Below are 17726 nucleotides of genomic sequence, written 5' to 3' on the forward strand. Positions count from 1 at the left end.
TATACAGATAGTGACCCAAGCTGGGAATCAAACCCAGGTCCCTGGTGCTGTGAGGCAGCAGTACTAACCACTGTGCCATCGTGAGAAGAGTTGCGAATGGGGGTAGTCAGGTTGGCAGGTAGATAGTCAAGTTGTGGATGTCGGTAGTCAGACTGGAGGTCGGGGCGGGGCGGGGGGGTAGCTGGGTTGAGGGACAGTTGGCTTGGGAACGAGAATTGTGTTGGAGTGTAAGTTGTTCAGTTAGGATGCGTGGTTGGGGGTGTGGAGGAACATGAGGTGTTCATGAGTTGGGTTCCACTGTCAGTCACTGGTCTACACTATAAATTAGACAGTGGGATGAGACTGGAGTGAATACCTCGAGAGGTATTGGAGATACTCTTGTCATGATGTTTCAGTGCGAGTCCATTACAGATTTTAATTTCCTGGGGGAGGCGATGGTATTAACACTAGAGTATTAATCCAGAAACTCAGCTCATGTTCTGGGGACCCGGTTTCAAATCCCACCATGGCAGGTGGTGGAATTTGAATTCGATAAAAAATATCTGGAATTAAGAATCTACTGATGACCATGAAACCATTGTCAGAAAAACCCATCTGGTTCACTAATGTCCTTTAGGGAAGGAAATCTGCCGTCCTTTCCTGGTCTGGCCCACACGTGACTCCAGAGCCACAGCAATATGGTTGACTCTCAACTGCTCTCCAAGAGCAACTAGGGATGGGCAATAAATGCTGGCCAACCAGCAACATCCATGCCCCATGATTGAATGAGTGGCACGGTAGCACAATGGTTAGCGCTGCTGCTTCACAGCACTAGGGACTTGGGTTCGATTCCCAGCTTGGATCACTGATGGAATTATGGAGGGAGGAAGAGTGGGAGGGAAACTGATGGAGATTATGGAGGGAAGGAGAGAGGGGCAAAATTACTGGGGGGTTTAGAAAGCAAGGATGGGAATTCTAAAATTGAGGCATTCAAGAACCAGGAGTTAAAGTGGATCGCACTCTGGTTAGCACTGTTGCCTCACAGCACTAGGGACCCTGGTTTGATTCCCGACTTGGGTCACTGTGCAGAGTTTGCACATTCTCCCTGTGTTTTCATGGGTTTCCTCCGCGTGCTCCGGTTTCCTCCTACAGTCCAAAGATGTGCACTGGCCATGCTAAATTATCCCTCAGCTTACCCAAACAGGGTAAAAAACACACCTGGAATTCCGATGGGCCCTAAGGCAAAACAGTGCCAATTTCCCAACATTCACCAATGTTGGCGTTGAAAGATCTGGTCCAATATTTGCAGGGGTCCCTAGATTTGCATTTAAGTGTGTAAAGGAAACCAGAAGTCTGTCAATATCTACAGGAAGCTCCCAGGAATAGGTGATCTATAAGGGATCCCCGCAAGATCGTTTAATATTTATGGGTGATCCTCAGAAGTGCGGCACTATTTGCTTGTGGACCCCAGGAGCATTGAAATATTTACAGAAAGTCCCTCGGAATATGTCAATGCTGATAATAAAGCGGGACATAAATCTTGCCTGAGGTGTTTGACTGCTCCGAGCGCACACATCAATCCCTAGCTGTTAAAATGCTTTGTCGTTTAGAGCGCTTCGCCATCCTTATTGTTTTTGAACGCTATTTTTCATTTCTTTCCAATGCCGCTTGCCTGTTTTGTTTTCCCCAATGACGGGCAAGTGCTTTAGCCCATCCTGGCTGCTGGGGAATGCGAGATCCGGGCAGGACATGATGATCTCAGCTCCTTAGGTCAGGAACAGGAAAGCGCTGTGTCGGGAAATCGAGTGCCTCAGTGCAAGGGAGTTGTGTCTGAACATCCCGACATCATCGAGCAAGCTGAAAACGACAGGCTCCATGAAATTCATTTTACTGTGCGGTAAGTGAGCAGAGTTTCCACGGAGGAAGCTTCTGGCAACCGTCTTTGATGAACATTGTTGTTTTTCCAGGCTCGCAAAAAGTGAGGAAATGTAAACGTTAAGAGTTCGGTTCCTTTATTTAACACACAATCCCGCGCTGACTAAATGTTACAGTAAGAAGTCTCACAAAACCAGCTTAAAATCCAACAGGTTTATTTGGTAGCACGAGCTTTCGGAGCGCTGCCCCTTCATCAGGTGAATCACGGCTAAACGTTATGATGTGGAGATGCCGGTGTTGGGCTGGGGTGGGCACAGTAAGAAGTCTCACGGCACCAGGTTAAAGTCCAACAGGTTTATTTGGAATCACGAACTTTCAAAGCGCTGCTCCTTTCAGAGTTTCAGAGCTACTCTGGGCACTCACCTGATGAAGGAGCAGCTCTCTCAAAGCTCGTGGTACCAAATAAACCTGTTGGACTAAATTTTAGATACCTATGAATTTTTTGACCTCTCCACCACTGGCAGGGAGTGTGGAATTTCAACACTAAACTCCTCCAACTCTCACTTAGCCTCTATCTCCTCTTTTAAGACATTTCTTAAAATCCAACTCTTCAACCAAGTTGTTGGCCTCCTGTTCTGATAAATTGTTCCTGAGTGGCCCAAGGTTAAAGGGATTAGTGGGGTAAATACGTAGGGTTATGGGGAACTGGTCTGGGTGGGATTGTCCTTTAGTGTCAGGGGGATTGCGTGGGGTTATAGGGATAGGGCCTGGGTGGATTTGTGGTCGGCACAGACTCGATGGGTTGAATGGCCTCCTTCCACACTGTTGGGATTCTATGATTCTTTGACACCTCCTTACGTCAAACTTTGTTCGTGAAAACTCATAGAATCATGGAATCCCTGCAGTGCAGAAGGAGGCCATTCAGTCCATCGAGCCTGCACCAACAACAATCCCACCCAGGCCGTATCCCCATAACCCCACACATTAACCCTGCTAATCCCCCTGACAGTGAAAGACAATTGAGCATGGATAAGCCACCTAACCCGCACATCTTTGGAGTGCGAAAGGAAACTGGAGCACCCGGAGGAAACCCAGGCAGACACGGGGAGAACCTGCAGACTCCACACAGACAGTGACCCTGAGGCCAGAACCGAACCCGGGCACCATGAGGAGGCAATGCTAACCATACTCCAAAGATGTGCGGGTTAGGTTGATTGGCTGTGTTAAATTGACCCTAGTGTCAGAGGGATTAGCAAGGTAAGTATGTGGGTTACGGGGATAGGATATGGGTGGGATTGTAGTCAGTGCAGACTCGATGGGCCGAATGATCTCCTTCTGCACAATGGGGATTCTATGATTCTGTGGATCCTATGACGGTGCTGCCAGCCTCCCAAATTAAATGTGTTGTTTGAACAGAAGTGGTTGTTTTCATCATGTCTTAAAACATTGTCCTGGTTTGGTTAAATGCTGGGTGTTTTTCCCGACTCTGCATTAACAGGTGGAAAACGTCACTGGAACTGTCTGAAGGGCGGTAATTTCTTGTAGCCGTGGATTTTGCTGAGGGTTTGATCTGTCAGTTAATGACACGTTGCAAAGTAAATCTCATGTAATATTCTGTTAATGTGTCAAACTGGAAAGCAAGCACGCGGATGACAGATTTCCACTGACCACTAAGTGTGTGTGGCATGGTAAACAGGGTGAAGATTTCCTAATTTGCTGTTTAAATTGCTGGGATTGTTCTCTTTAGAAAACAGACGGGATGGGGGTTAAAGCTGGATGAAATAGAAGTTTAATAGATTTAAAACGATGAGGAGTTTAGGTGAAGTAAATAAAGGGGATTTCTTCCCACTGGCAGATGGGGTGGTGAACAGAGAACTAAGATTTAAGGTGATTGGCAAAAAGTATAGGGGATGTGATGACATTTGTTCTGATCAGAATACAACTGGTAGCAGATTCAACAATAACTTTCAAAATGGGATTGGATGGGGAATTGATAAAGGAAAGGTAAATTTAAAAATAAACCACTGGCATGGTGGCACAGTGGTTAGCACTGCTGCCCCGGATTAAATTCCAACCTCAATTCCAAAGATATGTGGGTTAGGCGAATTGACCATGCTAAATCGCCCCTTAGTGTCGGGGGAGCCAGCTAGGATAGATGTGTGGGATAGGTCTAAGGTGGGATTGTGATTGATGAAGATTCGATGGGCCGAATGGTCTCCTTCTGTAATGTACGTTTCTATGATTCTAGTGATTGTGTGGAGTTTGCAGGGACTCCCCATGTCTGCGTGGGTTTCTTCTGGGTGCTCTGGTTCCTTCCCACAGCCCAAAGATGCGTGGGTTAGATGGATTGGCTGTGCTAAATTGTCCCTTTGTGTCAGGGGGATTAGCAGGGTAAATATGTGCGGTTATGGGGAGTTGGGGCTGTTGGTGCAGGCTCAGTGGGCCGAATGGCCTGTTTCTGCACTGCGGAGATCCTATTATTCTGTGAATTGTAGAGAACAAACATTTGTTAGCTCTTTTAAAGGGTCAGTACGGGCACAATGGCTCTCTTCTAAGTAGTATGATTCTCAGTAAAGCCACAAAGCCATTCTGAAAGTATGGTTTTACTGTTTGCTGGAAAACAGAATAACAGGAAATCCTCCCATCATGTTTACAATGTCATCAGTGATTAAAGGAAAGCTCTCCTTCATGGTGAGGCCTGTTTCAACAAGAATAACAATGCACCATAGATTCCCTACAGTGCAGAGGAGGCCATCCGGCCCATCGAGTCTGCGCCAACTCTTCGAAACAGCAGTCCACCCAAGCCCTCCCCTCTGCTCTATCCCTGTACATTTCTCAAGGCCAATCCACCTGGCCTACATACCTTAGTTTTTAAGTTCGATCACAGGTAGCCTTACGTTAACACTGCAAATAAGTTATGTGAAAATCCCTTAGCCGTCAACCTGTTCGGGTACACTGAGGCAGAATTTAGCACGGCCAAACCACCTAACCAGCACATCTCTCAGACTGTGGGAGGAAACCCACACAGATACAGGGAGAACGTGCAGACTCCACACAGACAGTGACCCAAGCCAGGCATCGAACCTGTGTCCCTGGCGCTATGAGGGAGCAGTGCTAACCACGGGGCCACAGTGTACAGACGCAGTGCTATGGTCATAGCTAGGGCATGGACAAAGATCAATTTAATATAAGGTAGGTCCATTCAAAAGCCTAATGGCAGCAGGGAAGAAGCTGTTCTTGAGTCGGTTAGTAAATGATTCAGGTCCCTGGCACTGTGAGGCAGCAGTGCTAACCACTGTGCCACAGTGCTGACATAGATATTGTTCGAGTTAAAATCTAGTAATTAGGTAATAAAGCAGATTTATCAGTTACAGCTACATTACCGAAAAATATGCAGTCAAGACGCTTCCAGGACTAATTCAGTGTGCAAATCAGTTTGAATATTTTGGGTATGATAAATGATGTTAAGTTAATGTCTGGGTTTGCGGCACTCAGACCATCAGTACTGAACTGAGGGGAGGCCTGCACTGCCAGAACGGCCACTGTTCCGATGAAATGGCCAGTATGTATCCTTCAACCAACGTCACTAAAAAAGACAACGGTGCAAAGTTGTGTTTAGCTGGCTGTAAACGAGGCCTTTGAAACAAAAGCCCATTGCTGTCCTGAGGATAGTTAGCCTCACAACACCAGGTTAAAACCCTACAGGTTTATTTGGTAGCACGAGCATCAGATGAGTGCCATCAGGCAAAACCAAAAAACGTGTTATTTGATCGTTTATCTTATTGTCGTTTCTGGGAGCTTGCTGTGCATAGATTGTTTCCGACATTGTAACAGTGACTGCACTTCAGTAAAACAATCAGAGACAATCAATCAATCATAGAACCCTACATTGCAGAAAGAGGCCCTTCGGCCCATCGAGTCTGCACCAACCACAAGCCCACTCAGGTCCTACCCCCATATCCCTACATATTATTACCCACTAATCCCTCTAACCTAAGCATCTTAGGACACTGAGGGGCAATTTTCGCATGGCCAATCAACATAACCCACACACCTTTGGACTGTGGGAGGAAACCGGAGCACCCAGAGGAAACCATGCAGACACGAGGAGAACGTGCAAACTCCACACAGACAGTGACCTGGGCCAGGAATCAAACCCAGGTCCCTGGAGCTGTGAAGCAGCAGTGCTAACCACTGTGCTACCATGCCACCCCAAATACATTGGATGGGAAAAACTTTGGGGTAAGATAAGGTGCTACTCTATTGGCTCTTACCTCATGAGTCTGTGAAGTGGACCTTGGGATATTTGGGCTGATATTTGGGCAGCATGACAGCACAATGGTTGGCACTGCTGCCTCACAGCACCAGGGACCCAGGTTCGATACCCTGCTTGGGTCACTGTCTGGGTACAATCTGCACATTCTTCCTGCGTCTGCATGAGTTTCCTCCGGGTGATCCACTTTCCTCCTGCTGTCTGAAGGACATGCTGGTTGGGGTGCATTGGCCGTGCTAAATTCTCCCTCAGTGTACCCGAACAGGTGCCTGAATGTGGCAACTGGGGGATTTTCTCAGTAACCTCATTACAGTGGTAATATAAGCCTACTTGTAACAAAGAACAAAGAACAACCCAGCACAGGAAACAGGCCCTTTGGCCCAACGAGCCCGCACTGCCATCTTAACAAAGCATTTTCCTACACCTACCTTGACCCATGTGTATGCGTAGGGTACCCCTATTTTAACCAGATTCAGTAAACTTTAAACTTTTAAATAATCCAAAGGTATGGGCTCGAATCACATCATTGTGCAATAAATAACCCCCTTCCTACCATTTCGTTAGGCTTATCACACAAGTTGGAACTGCATGGATGATGGATGGTGCATTAACAACCATTCTGCCACTGCTCAGTACTGCGCATTGCTGAATGTAAAGTTCACAGAATTGAACTTCCACACTGTTCCTGGCAATCCCACACTATGATTTAGGCAGAAGAATAGTGCTCCCCCCCTCCCCCCCCCCATAGGGGGTTAATCATCCCCTGAAGAAGAGGGCAAGAAATCAGGAGAAACCCCATGGAACATCTCCCTTCCAGCAGTTCTATCATGACTTTCCTGATGTGGATTTTCGATACACAGCAAATTCCACCCCGTCAAAAGAGTCACGGGAAAATTGGCAGCACTTGGAAACAGTCAGAAGCCAGCTCGTCCTCTGTCCGAACATGAGGAGCAGCCCATTAGTGTAAACTAAGTTAACACCTCATCAGAGGAGAAAATACTCGGGTCCCTCAAACCCTTTCACCTCTTGAGTTAAAAAGTTGAAGGTTGTAGTTCCACTCCAGGGCTGTAAGGCTGACAACGTGGTGTATCTGCAGGTAGAGGTGCATAATCACAGGTGCCAACATTTGACGTGGTATTAAAATCATAGATTCCCTGCACTGCAGAAGGAGGCCATTCAGCCCATCAACCCATGATGAGTTCATGGGATTTAATGGGATTGAGGGTTCTATATAGGCCTGGTAGGGAGGGATATGATTGGCGCAACTCGTGGGCTGAAGGGCCTGTTTGTGCTGTAGTGTTCTATGTTCTATAATCCTGCACCAACTCTCTGATAGAGCATCCCACTCAGGCTCTTTCCCGTAATCCCCAAATATTTACCCCGCTAATGCCCTAACCTACACCTCTTGAGCACTAAGCAGCAATTTGGCGTGGCCAATCAATATAACCTGCACATCTTTGGAGTCTGGGAGGAAACTGAAACACCCGGAGGAAACCCACGCAGACTCGGGGAGAATGTGCAAACTCCACACAGACAGTGACCCAAGGCTGGAATCGAACCTGGGGTCCCTGGAGCTGTGAAGCAGCAGAGGCAACCACTGTGGCACCGTGCTGCCCTAACATAAGGTTCATCTGCCCTCCCTGGTGTATATAAAAGATTCCGTAACACTGTTGAAGAGAACAGGAGAATTCTCCCCACTGCCCTGGCCAATATTTATCCCTCAGTCAACGGCACATATTACCTGATCAGCACTGCAGCTTGTGAGATATTACTATGCGCAAATTGACTCTGCTGCAATTCCTGTATTCGAACGGTCCACGCTGTTTCAAAAAGTACTTAATTTTCTGTAAAATGCAATGTGGCATCCTGAGGATGTGAATGATGCTACGAAAACTCCTCTGCTTCTTATATATCTCGATTACGTATACATTATGTATGTCTACACTGGGGTTACATTCATTGGAATTCAGGAGAATGAGGGGAAATCATATAAGAATATGAAAGATTATGAAGGGAATTGATAAGATAGAAGCAGGGAAGTTGTTTACACTGGCGGGTGAAACTAGAACTAGGGGGACATGGCCTCAAAGTAAGGCGGAGCAGATTTAAGACTGAGTTGAGGAGGAACTCCTTCCCCCAAAGGGGTTGTGAATCTGTGGAAACCCCTGCCCAGTGAAGTAGTTGAGGCTACCTCATCGAATGTTTTTAAGGCAAGGATAGATACATTTTTGAACAGTAAAAGACTTAAGGGTTATGGTGAGCAGCGGGTAAGTGGAGCTGAGTCCATGAAAAGATCAGCCATGATCTTACTGGATGGTGGAGCAGGCTCGAGGGGCCAGATGGCCTACTCCTGCTGCTAGCTCTTATGTTCTTATAACAAGGGAAATTCTTCGGAATAAACTGGAGATCTTGATGTCGGATTGAAATCCGTAAGCTTCAGGAAGAAATTCATGATAATGATCTAAACAAAGTGTTCCATATCCCAAAAGAGTTTGGATCCTAAAGGAGTCGGGCTAAAAAAAAAGGCATCTCATAGAATCCCTGCAGTACAGAAAGAGGCCATTCAGCCCATTGATTCTACACCAGATCTCCGAAAGACCATTTTATCCAGGCCTTATTCCCATAGCCCTATAAATTTATCCTGATAATTACCCTAACCTATACACCTTGAGACATTACGGGGTAATTTAGCGCAGCCAATCCACCTAACCAGCACACCTTTCGGACTATGGGAGGAAACTGGGGCATCTGGAAGAAACCCATGCAGAAAGAAATCCCGTAACACCAGCTTAAAGTCCAAACAGGTTTTTTTGTAGCAAAAGCCGCAAGCTTTTGGGACAAGCTGTCCTTTCGTCAGGTGGCTGGGAGTTCTGGTACCAGAATAAACCTGTTTGGACTTTAAGCTGGTGTTGTGGGATTTCTTTCTGTTTTACCCCAGTCCAACGCCAGCATCTCCGCATCATGAGAAACCTATGCAGACAGGAGAACGTGCAAACGCTGCACAGACAGTCACCCATGGCTGGAATCGAACCTGGGTCCCTGGCGCTGTGAGGCAGCAGTGCCAATCGCTGTGCCACTGTGCCACCTACAAAAAGCTGAAAACTTTCCTCTGAAAGACTAATAGAATTTTGGAATGAGTTAGCAGGAAGGACATTGAAACAGACTGTTTTCAACAAACAATTCCGAATATTTCTGGAAAGCAAAGGGAGTAAAGGATGTCATGATCAAGAGGGCTTGATCTACGGAGAAGGTGTTGGCTACTTTGGAACCTCTTCCTGTTTTTCTGAAACATTTCTGTTCCTGTACACTGGGTGTTTGCCATCATTTCAAAGCACATCTGTCTTCCTCATTGCCGGAGTTTTATTTTTCTCGGTGGTTTTAATTCACACTCCTGAATTAATATCCCGACCACGGGACTGGGTGGGGGCTCCTGGACTCACTCCAGATCACCGCTAGGAATTATGATAATGATTGGAAAAAAGAAAATGGATGAAAACGCTGAGGACTGGGCACTTTCTGAAATGGTCTCAATCCAGGTGGCTCACTTGGAGAAGGGACATTTAGCATGGCCAATCCACTTAACCAGCGCATCTTTCAGACTGTGGGACAAAACCGGAACTAAGTTAAGTTGTGTCACTTAATCAGTGCTGAATGGAGTCTTTGGGACACACCAACTGACTTCAGTGTTCTTGTGTTGGAAAGAAAAATAGACTGTACATTTCTATAGCGCCATTCAGGGCGACTGGACATTTCAAAGTGCTTTACAGAGAGTCAGTTACTTTTGAAGTAATCTATGCACACAGAAAGCTCCAGCAAACTTTCTTCAATGTTCCTCCCAACAAGAAATTCTCCCAAATAAGAAGTGTCCAGTTTGCATTGGAAATTGGAGTAGTTCATGCTATTATTTTCAGTGACACTTTAGAGAAGGGTCCCCCACACACTGTGTGCTGCAGAGTGCACGAGTGTGATGCATTCCAGAGTTCAGAGGGAGGGGCCTGTTTTCGGACAGAAAGCCGGCAGCAGAGCGCTGAGTGAGCCACTGCGCGTGAGCCAGTCTGTCAGCATGGAGATCGAGGCACACGCAATGGCTTCTGTCCACTGGCCTCCCGCTTGCTGGCCAGCCCCGCGACCTCCACAACACCAGTCCTCTCACCCCTACCCTGCCTCCACAGCCCGATTGCTGGCCCTCGAACATTCTTACCCACCCTCCCGGGCATCCATGATCTCCAGCACCTCACCCCTCACCAATCACCCTGCTCCCTCCCAAAAGTTACCCCTGGGCATTGGTAGTCTGCCCCTGGGACAGCGTCAGGGGGCACAAACTGGCACTGCTAAGGTGCCAATGCCCAGGACGCACTGCCCCAATGCCCAACCCCCTGGGGTGCCTCATTTGCCCCCCCCCCCGCTTCACGCCAGAGGGTCACTTGTTCCACAAATGTGAGGGGCTACTGTAAGCCCCACTGGAGTGAAATACTCCTGGTTGGGGACTGGGGGAGGCAAGCAGGCCTGGGTTAGCCATGGTGAATGTGCAGGGTCATGGAGATAGGGCGAGGAAGGGGGGCCTGGGCAGACCTGGAGATTTTAGTCCCGAGCCTGAGAATGGGTACAGACGGCTGGGAGCCAGTCCTGGAGGCTGTGTTGTCTGCACTATGCCATGGTTTAGGACACCAACTCTGGGCTGAAGAGGAATTAAAGTTTTTGAAGTTTATTTATTTGTTACAAATAAGGCTTACGTTAACACTGCAATGAAGTTACTGTGAAATTCCCCTCGTCACCACAGTCCGGCACCTGCTCAGGTCAATGCACCCTAACCAGGAAGGAAACCAGAGCACGCGGTGGAAACCCACGCAGACATGGGGAGAACGTGCCAACTCCACACAGACAGTGACCCAAGCTGGGAATTGAACATGGGGCAGTCCTAAGGGGGCAGGGCCTATAGGGGGCCTGGGGCAGGGCCTATAGGGGGCTGGGGGCAGGAGCTAGTGGGTTGGGGTGTGTGTGGAGAGGTATGGGGGGAGGTCCCTGGTGAGGCAGCAATGCTACATTGTGCCACCGTGCCACCCACAGTGTGTTGGGGAGGTGGCCCTCTTCCACAAAGGTATCAATGCCATAAGTAGGACTAGGAAGAAGGTTGTGTGTGTGTGTGTGTGTGTGTGTGTGTAAGTTAATAAAGCTCATGCGTGATAACCTCTGGATATTTACCTGAGCTATGAGCAAATTGGCAGAGGGTGAATACAATTAGAGAGTTAAACGTGTAGCTCAGAGATTGGTATGAGTGGAATGGACTTTGATTCCTGGGGCACTGACAACAGTATTTTACCCAGAGAGTGGTGATGGTCTGGGATGCATTGCCTAGGAGGGTAGTGGAGGCGGGATACCTCACATCCTTCAACAAGTACCTGGATGAGCACTTGGCACGTCATAATATTCAAGGTTATGGGCCAAGAGCTGGCAAGTGGGACTAGGTGGGCAGGTCGGTGTCGGTGCAGACTCAATGGGCTGAAGGGCCTCTTCTGCACTGTATTCTGTGATTCTGCGAAAGTGGGAGCTGCACCATTGGAACGATCTTCATCTCAATCATGCTGGGGCTAGTATTCTAGCGAGAAGCACAGCGGCACGGTAGCACAGTGGTTAGCACTGCTGCTTCACAGCTCCAGGGGCCTGGGTTCGCTTCCCGGCTTGGGTCACTGTCTGTGTGGAGTATGCACATTCTCCTTGTGACTGCGTGGGTTTCCTCTGGGTGCTCCAGTTTCCTCCCACACTCCAAAGATGTGCGGGTTAGGTTGATTGGCCATGCTAAAATTGCTCCTTAGTGTCCTGGGATGTGTAGATTATAGGGATTAGTGGGTAAATATGTAGGGCTATGTGGATAGGCCCTGGGTAAGATTGTGGTCGGTACAGACTCGATGGGCCGAAGGGCCTCTTTCTGTACTGTAGGGTTTCTATGACTTAAACAACTGGGGCTTTGAAATAAATAGTGCGAGTGAGGGAAGATGTGATAAAGGGAAATGGTTATCAGAATGTGACAGGAAAGGACAGAGCGTACCACATCAGAGTCCGCCTGTAGATAAGGCTAGGGATTGTTAAAATAGTAAGACAGAATTTAGAGGAACTCAGACTGAATTCACACTGCATTTGCAACAATGTTGACGAATTGACGGCACAAATAGAAGAAAATAGGCATGACCTAATTGCCATTGCCAAGATGTGACTACAGGCTGATTAAGGCTGGGAACTCAAAGTTCAAAGCATTTGGCACTCAGGAAGGGTAGGCAGAAAGGAAAAGGAGTTGGTGTTACACTGTTAGCAAAGAATGAGATCAGCACTTCAGTGAGACGGTATCCTGGATCAGAAGGTCAGGATAGAGAACCAAAACACAAACACAGAAGATTCTGGAAAACATCAGCAGAATGAACAGAGTTTCGAGTCTGGATGAGCCTTCGTCAGAGCTAGGTCACCCAGGCTCAGAATATTTGCTGGAATTTTACCACCTCACCCGCTCGAAGTTCCCGCCCAAGGCCAATGGGGAATGTCGTTCTGCGGGCCACGTGTGCCTCTCGATTCCAGCAGTAAAATTCTGGCCATTGGCTCCACTCTCTCTCTCCCCAGATGCTACGATGTGGAGATGCCGGTGTTGGACTGCGATGGTGAGATGCTCTCCAGTTTGCGCCGGCGTTTTGCGATGTCGGTGGTAACCATGATGTGGAGGTGCCGGGGTTAGACTGGTGTCGTGAGACTTCTTACTTGTGTCAGACCTGCTGAGATTGTCCAACGTTGCCTGCGTTTGTTTCAGATTCCAGCGTCTGTGATATTTTACTTTTATCTTAAGGATGTGATCACGCTGGAAGGGGGTGCAGAGGAGATTCACCAGAATGTTGCCTTGGATGGAATATTTATGTTATGAAGCGAGGTCGGATAGGCTTGGGTTGTTTTCTCTGGAGCAGAGAAGACTGAGGGGCGACCTGATTGAGGTGTTTAAGATTATGAGGGGCACGGACATGGTGGATAGGAAGCAGCTGTTCCCCTTAGTTGAAGGGTCAGTTATGAGGGGACACAAGTTAATAGTGAGGGGTGGGAGGTTTAGGGAGGATTTGAGGAAAAACTTTTGTACCCAGAAGGCGGTGACGGTTTGGAGTGCGCTGCCTGGGAGGTTGGTGAAGGCGAGATACCTCACATCCTTAAAAAAGTCCCTGGGTGGGTACGTGGCATGCTATAACGTTCAAGGCTATGGGCCAAGTGCTGGCAAGTGGGCAGGTCAGGGACTTTCAGGCATTGGTGCAGGTTTGATGGACAGAAGGGCCTCTTCTGCACTGTAGTATCCTGTGAATCTGTGATCTTAAGATGTAGAACCAGTTTGAGTGGAGCTAAGAAACAACAAGGAGCAGCAAACTTTGGCACAAGTTGTTTATAGGACCAGAAATAGTGGTGAGGAGCACGGTGTAAATCAGGGTATCAGAGGTGCATGTAACAAAGATAACACTGGAAGCAGATTTAGGACTGAGTTGAGGTGGGACTTCTTCACGCAAAGCATTGTGAATCTGTGGAATTCGCTGCCCAGTGAAGCAGTTGAGGCTACTTCAGCGAATGTTTTTAAGGCAAGAATAGATAAATTTTTGAACAGCTAAGGAATTAAGGGTTATGGTGAGTGGGCAGGTAAGTGGAGCTGAGTCCGCGAAAAGATCAGCCATGATCTCATTGAATGGTGGAACAGGTTTGGGGGGCCAAATGGCCTACTCCTGCTCCTAGTTCTTATGTTCTTATTAATCATCAGGAACCTCAATCCACAAGTAGACTGGCTAAACTTAGCTCACACCAAAGGTGAGGAGGATGAATTACTGGAATGTCTATGTGATGGTTATCTAGAACAATCTGGTGAGGAACCAGGCAGAGAATGGGTTATATTAGATCTATTATTGCGCAATGAGAAAAGGCTAATTAATAATCCTGTTTGGAAGGAGTCTTTGGGGGAGGTAATAGGATGGAATTTAACATTGGCCGCAACCTGTTATCTGCAGACTCAAATTCTGCAATGCCCCTCCACCAACCACCACCAACATCCACCCCCCCCACCCCCCACCCACAACCGCCCCCCCCCCACCCCCTCGCCCAAGAAAGTATATGAATCTGGTCACATCATCACCAGGATCGGGAAAGATCTCAAACTTAAATCTCGCTAGCGCTGATGGGGCACTGCTAACGGGGACACTGCTAATGGGGACACTGCCAAGGGGACACTGCCAAGGGGACACTGCCAAGGGGGCACCGAAAAGGAGGCACTGTCAAGGGGGCAATGGAAAGGGGTCACTGCCAAAGGGGCACTGCTGGAACACTTCTTTGGGGCGCTGCCAGAGACACTGCCAGGGACACTGTCAGTTTTGGTCTCCTTAAGGAAGGGTATACCAGCCATAGAGAGAGTGCAATGGAGGTTCACCAGATTGATCGCAAAAGCACAATGGATTCTAATTTGATATCAACGTTCAATAAGGATTTTGATATACTCTTGAACAAGAGAATAAATCACTGAGAGGCAGAGAGAATTGATTCGTTCTTTCAAAATGTCAGCATAAGCAGAATGGGCAGAATTGCCTCCTAATGGCCTGTATGAGCGGTAAACAGAATTCTGGTGGAGAGCTTAAAAAAATGTCAATTTTCCTATGTCGATTATGCTGCTAAAATTCATTGAGACTTTATTATTGAATAATAGAATCGCTAAAGGGACCATCCCACCCATCGAGGGTGCACTGACTCCCCAGAAGTACAGCCCAACCAGACCCTTCCCTGTGCCCAATTCCCGGAACCCCCACACATTTAGCATGGCCAATCCACCTCACCCACACAACTTTGGACTGTGGGAGGAAACTGGAACACCCGGAGGAAACCCACGCAGACACAGGGAGGACGTGCAGACTCTGCATGTTTGGGGTGGGGGGGGTGTTTTCCCATCCCATCCACCATGGGAATCAGAATGGATGCCGGAGGAAGTGGGGGGTGGGGTGAGGGGGGGGACATTGATGGGGGTTGTGTAGGATGGACAATGCTACGGTCTGTTGACCTTAGGTGGGATTTCCTGGTTTTGGGGTGAGAGCCACTGGAAAGTCCCTCCCAGACAGTGACCCAAGGCCACAATGGAACCTGGGTCCCTGGAGCTGTGACACCTTGCCACCCTTGTTATTTGTCATTGTCTTGAAGATGATTAGTTGATTAGATGGATTTATAAATCTTCTGGAAGTAGGGACTGAACGAAATAAATAAGAACATAAGAACTAGGAGCAGGACCCCTCGAGCCTGCTCCGCCATTCAATAAGATCATGGCTGATCTTTTCGTGGACTTAGCTCCACTCACCCGCCCGCTCACCATAACCCTTAATTCATTTGCTGTTCAAAAATGTATCTATCTTTGCCTTAAAGACACTCAATGAGGTAGCCCCCCAACTGCGTTTTTGTGTCCTTTGTCCAATAATTTTGTCCACCTTTTCAATTTCAGTGTGGCTGTCCAGTCTGCTGGATCTCTGCTCCCTCTCGCTGAGTTCTGACACAAACAGTAATAAAAACTGCAACGGCAAAGAGTGCAACGCGAACGCTACCTGCACAGTGATAGGCGGGCAACGCGGGTGCTACTGCAACGCTGGCTTCACAGGCGATGGAGTGCGTCACTGCGAAGGTAGGAAAACCCTAAGGAAAGACAATTTTATACAGATTCAATTGCCTATGAGTAACAGGCTGATGGTGAGATGGAATTTAATGGGCTCATTTACTCAGTCCTGTGTATCCAAGTGGTTGTTACAATGTGAAGAAAGTTTATTTATTAAAGTCACAAGTAAGCCTATGTTAACACTGCGATGAAGTTACTGTGAAAACCCCCTAGTTGCCACAGCCCAGTGCCTATTTGGGTACACTGAGGGATAACTTAGTATGGTCAACACACCTAACCAGCACATCTTTCGGACAGTGGGAGGAAACCCATGCAGACACGGCGGAACATGAAGACTCCACCCGAGGTTGGAATCGAACTGAGATCCTTGGTGCTGGAAGGCAGCAATGCTAACCACTGTGCCACCATGCTGCCCAACAGTGCAGTGACACTTGGATTCTGTTGGACTTCACTGATTCTGCCTCACAGTGATATGAATTTTGACAGTCCAAGGGGGTTTCATTTAATAAGCTCCCTAAATGATCTTATTGAATGGCGGGGCAGGCTCGAAGGGCCAGATGGCCTACTCCTGCTCCTATTTCTTATGTTCTTAAGTTGGCTCAGCACCCATCAAAAAACTCAGGAAGAGGGAACTGGGGAAGTGTCCGATACGGCTTCTCAGCTTCACTCTGTTCTGTCTCTCTGAGTAATGCTCTGGGGTCCCAGGTTCAAATCCCACCAATGGAGATGATTAAATTTCAATAAAAATCTGTTTTTAAAAGTGTACCCACGGCCATGAAACCATTGCCCATTGTTGTAAAAATCCACCTGGTTTATTAATGTCCTTTAGGGAAGGAAACCTGCCGTTCTTAGCTGGTCTGGCCTACAGACCAGCTAAGGAGTTGGATTGGAGTTGAGGAAGAACTTCTTCACTCAAAGGGTGGTGAATCTCTGGAATTCTCTGCCCATTGAAGTGGTGGAGGCTACCTCGCTGAATATATTTAAGTCACGGGTAGATAGGTTTCTGACAGACAAGGGAATTAAGGGTTATGGGGAGAGGGCGGGAATGTGGAACTGATCCACTTCAGATCAGCCATGATCTTATTGAATGGCGGGGCAGGCTCGAAGGCCTAGATGGCCTACTCCTGCTCCTACTTCTTATGTTCTTATGTACATGTGACTCTAGATCCACAGCAACGTGGTGAACTCTTTGACTGGCCCTTCAAAGGCAATTAGGGATGGGCAATAATTGCTGGCCTAGCCAGCGATCCCGTGACCAAATGTTTCAAAAAATTAGAAGAATGAGAGACAATCTTACTGAAACAAATAAGCTCCTAGGGGTTGGTGACAGGATGGATACTGAGAGGATGTTGCCTGTCACAGGGCAGTCAAGGAACAAAGGGGACAGAGTTTAAAAATTAGGACTTAGCTGAAGAGAATTTATTTGTCCCAGAGTGTTCCTAGTCTGTGGAATTCTCTTTCTCCCGTGAGCAGTGGAGGCTGTAAACTGAATCTATTCAAGGCTGCTTTAGACAGATTTTGTTATTGACAAGAGAATCAGGGGTTGTGGGGGACAGACAGGAAAGTGGAGCTGGGGCTACTATCAAATCAACCATGATCCTATCGAATGGCAGGACAGGCTCGAGGGGCCAAATGGCCTCCTCCTGCTGCTAGTTCTTGTGTTCTTCCACCCTTACTTCCTTGGCCAAGCCTTCTTGTCATCTTTCCTCATGTCTCTTTTTTTTGCTCAGTGTCGTCTTTATTCTGCAAAATGCTGTGGGGAAGCGTCCTGAGAGGTTTAGACCCAACAGAGGTGTACAAAATTATGAAGGGTAGAGGTAGGGTGAACAGTGGGAAGCTTTTTCCCAGGTCAGAGGTGACGATCACGAGGGGTCATGGGCGAGGTATTACTCAGATATCAGAGGGACGTTTTTTACGCAGAGGGTGTTGGGGGCCTGGAATGCAATG

At 47.8% G+C, this 17726-nt stretch overlaps 1 protein-coding gene across 1 annotated transcript in view; it reads left to right on the top strand.

The window, feature by feature from the left end:
• The first annotated feature begins 1780 nt into the window (after positions 1-1780).
• The window catches only part of adgrl4 (adhesion G protein-coupled receptor L4), a 143564-nt gene continuing 127618 nt past the window's right edge, over positions 1781-17726 (top strand). The window contains exons 1-2 of the mRNA XM_080196494.1: positions 1781-1876; positions 15612-15788. Coding sequence (XP_080052620.1) covers positions 1855-1876; positions 15612-15788 — 199 coding nt within the window. The 5' untranslated portion in view covers positions 1781-1854. The remainder of the gene's footprint in view (positions 1877-15611; positions 15789-17726) is intronic.

This window comes from Carcharhinus amblyrhynchos, chromosome 9 (assembly GCF_965287045.1).
Source record: "Carcharhinus amblyrhynchos chromosome 9, sCarAmb.v2.hapA, whole genome shotgun sequence".
Lineage (NCBI taxonomy): Eukaryota > Metazoa > Chordata > Chondrichthyes > Carcharhiniformes > Carcharhinidae > Carcharhinus > Carcharhinus amblyrhynchos.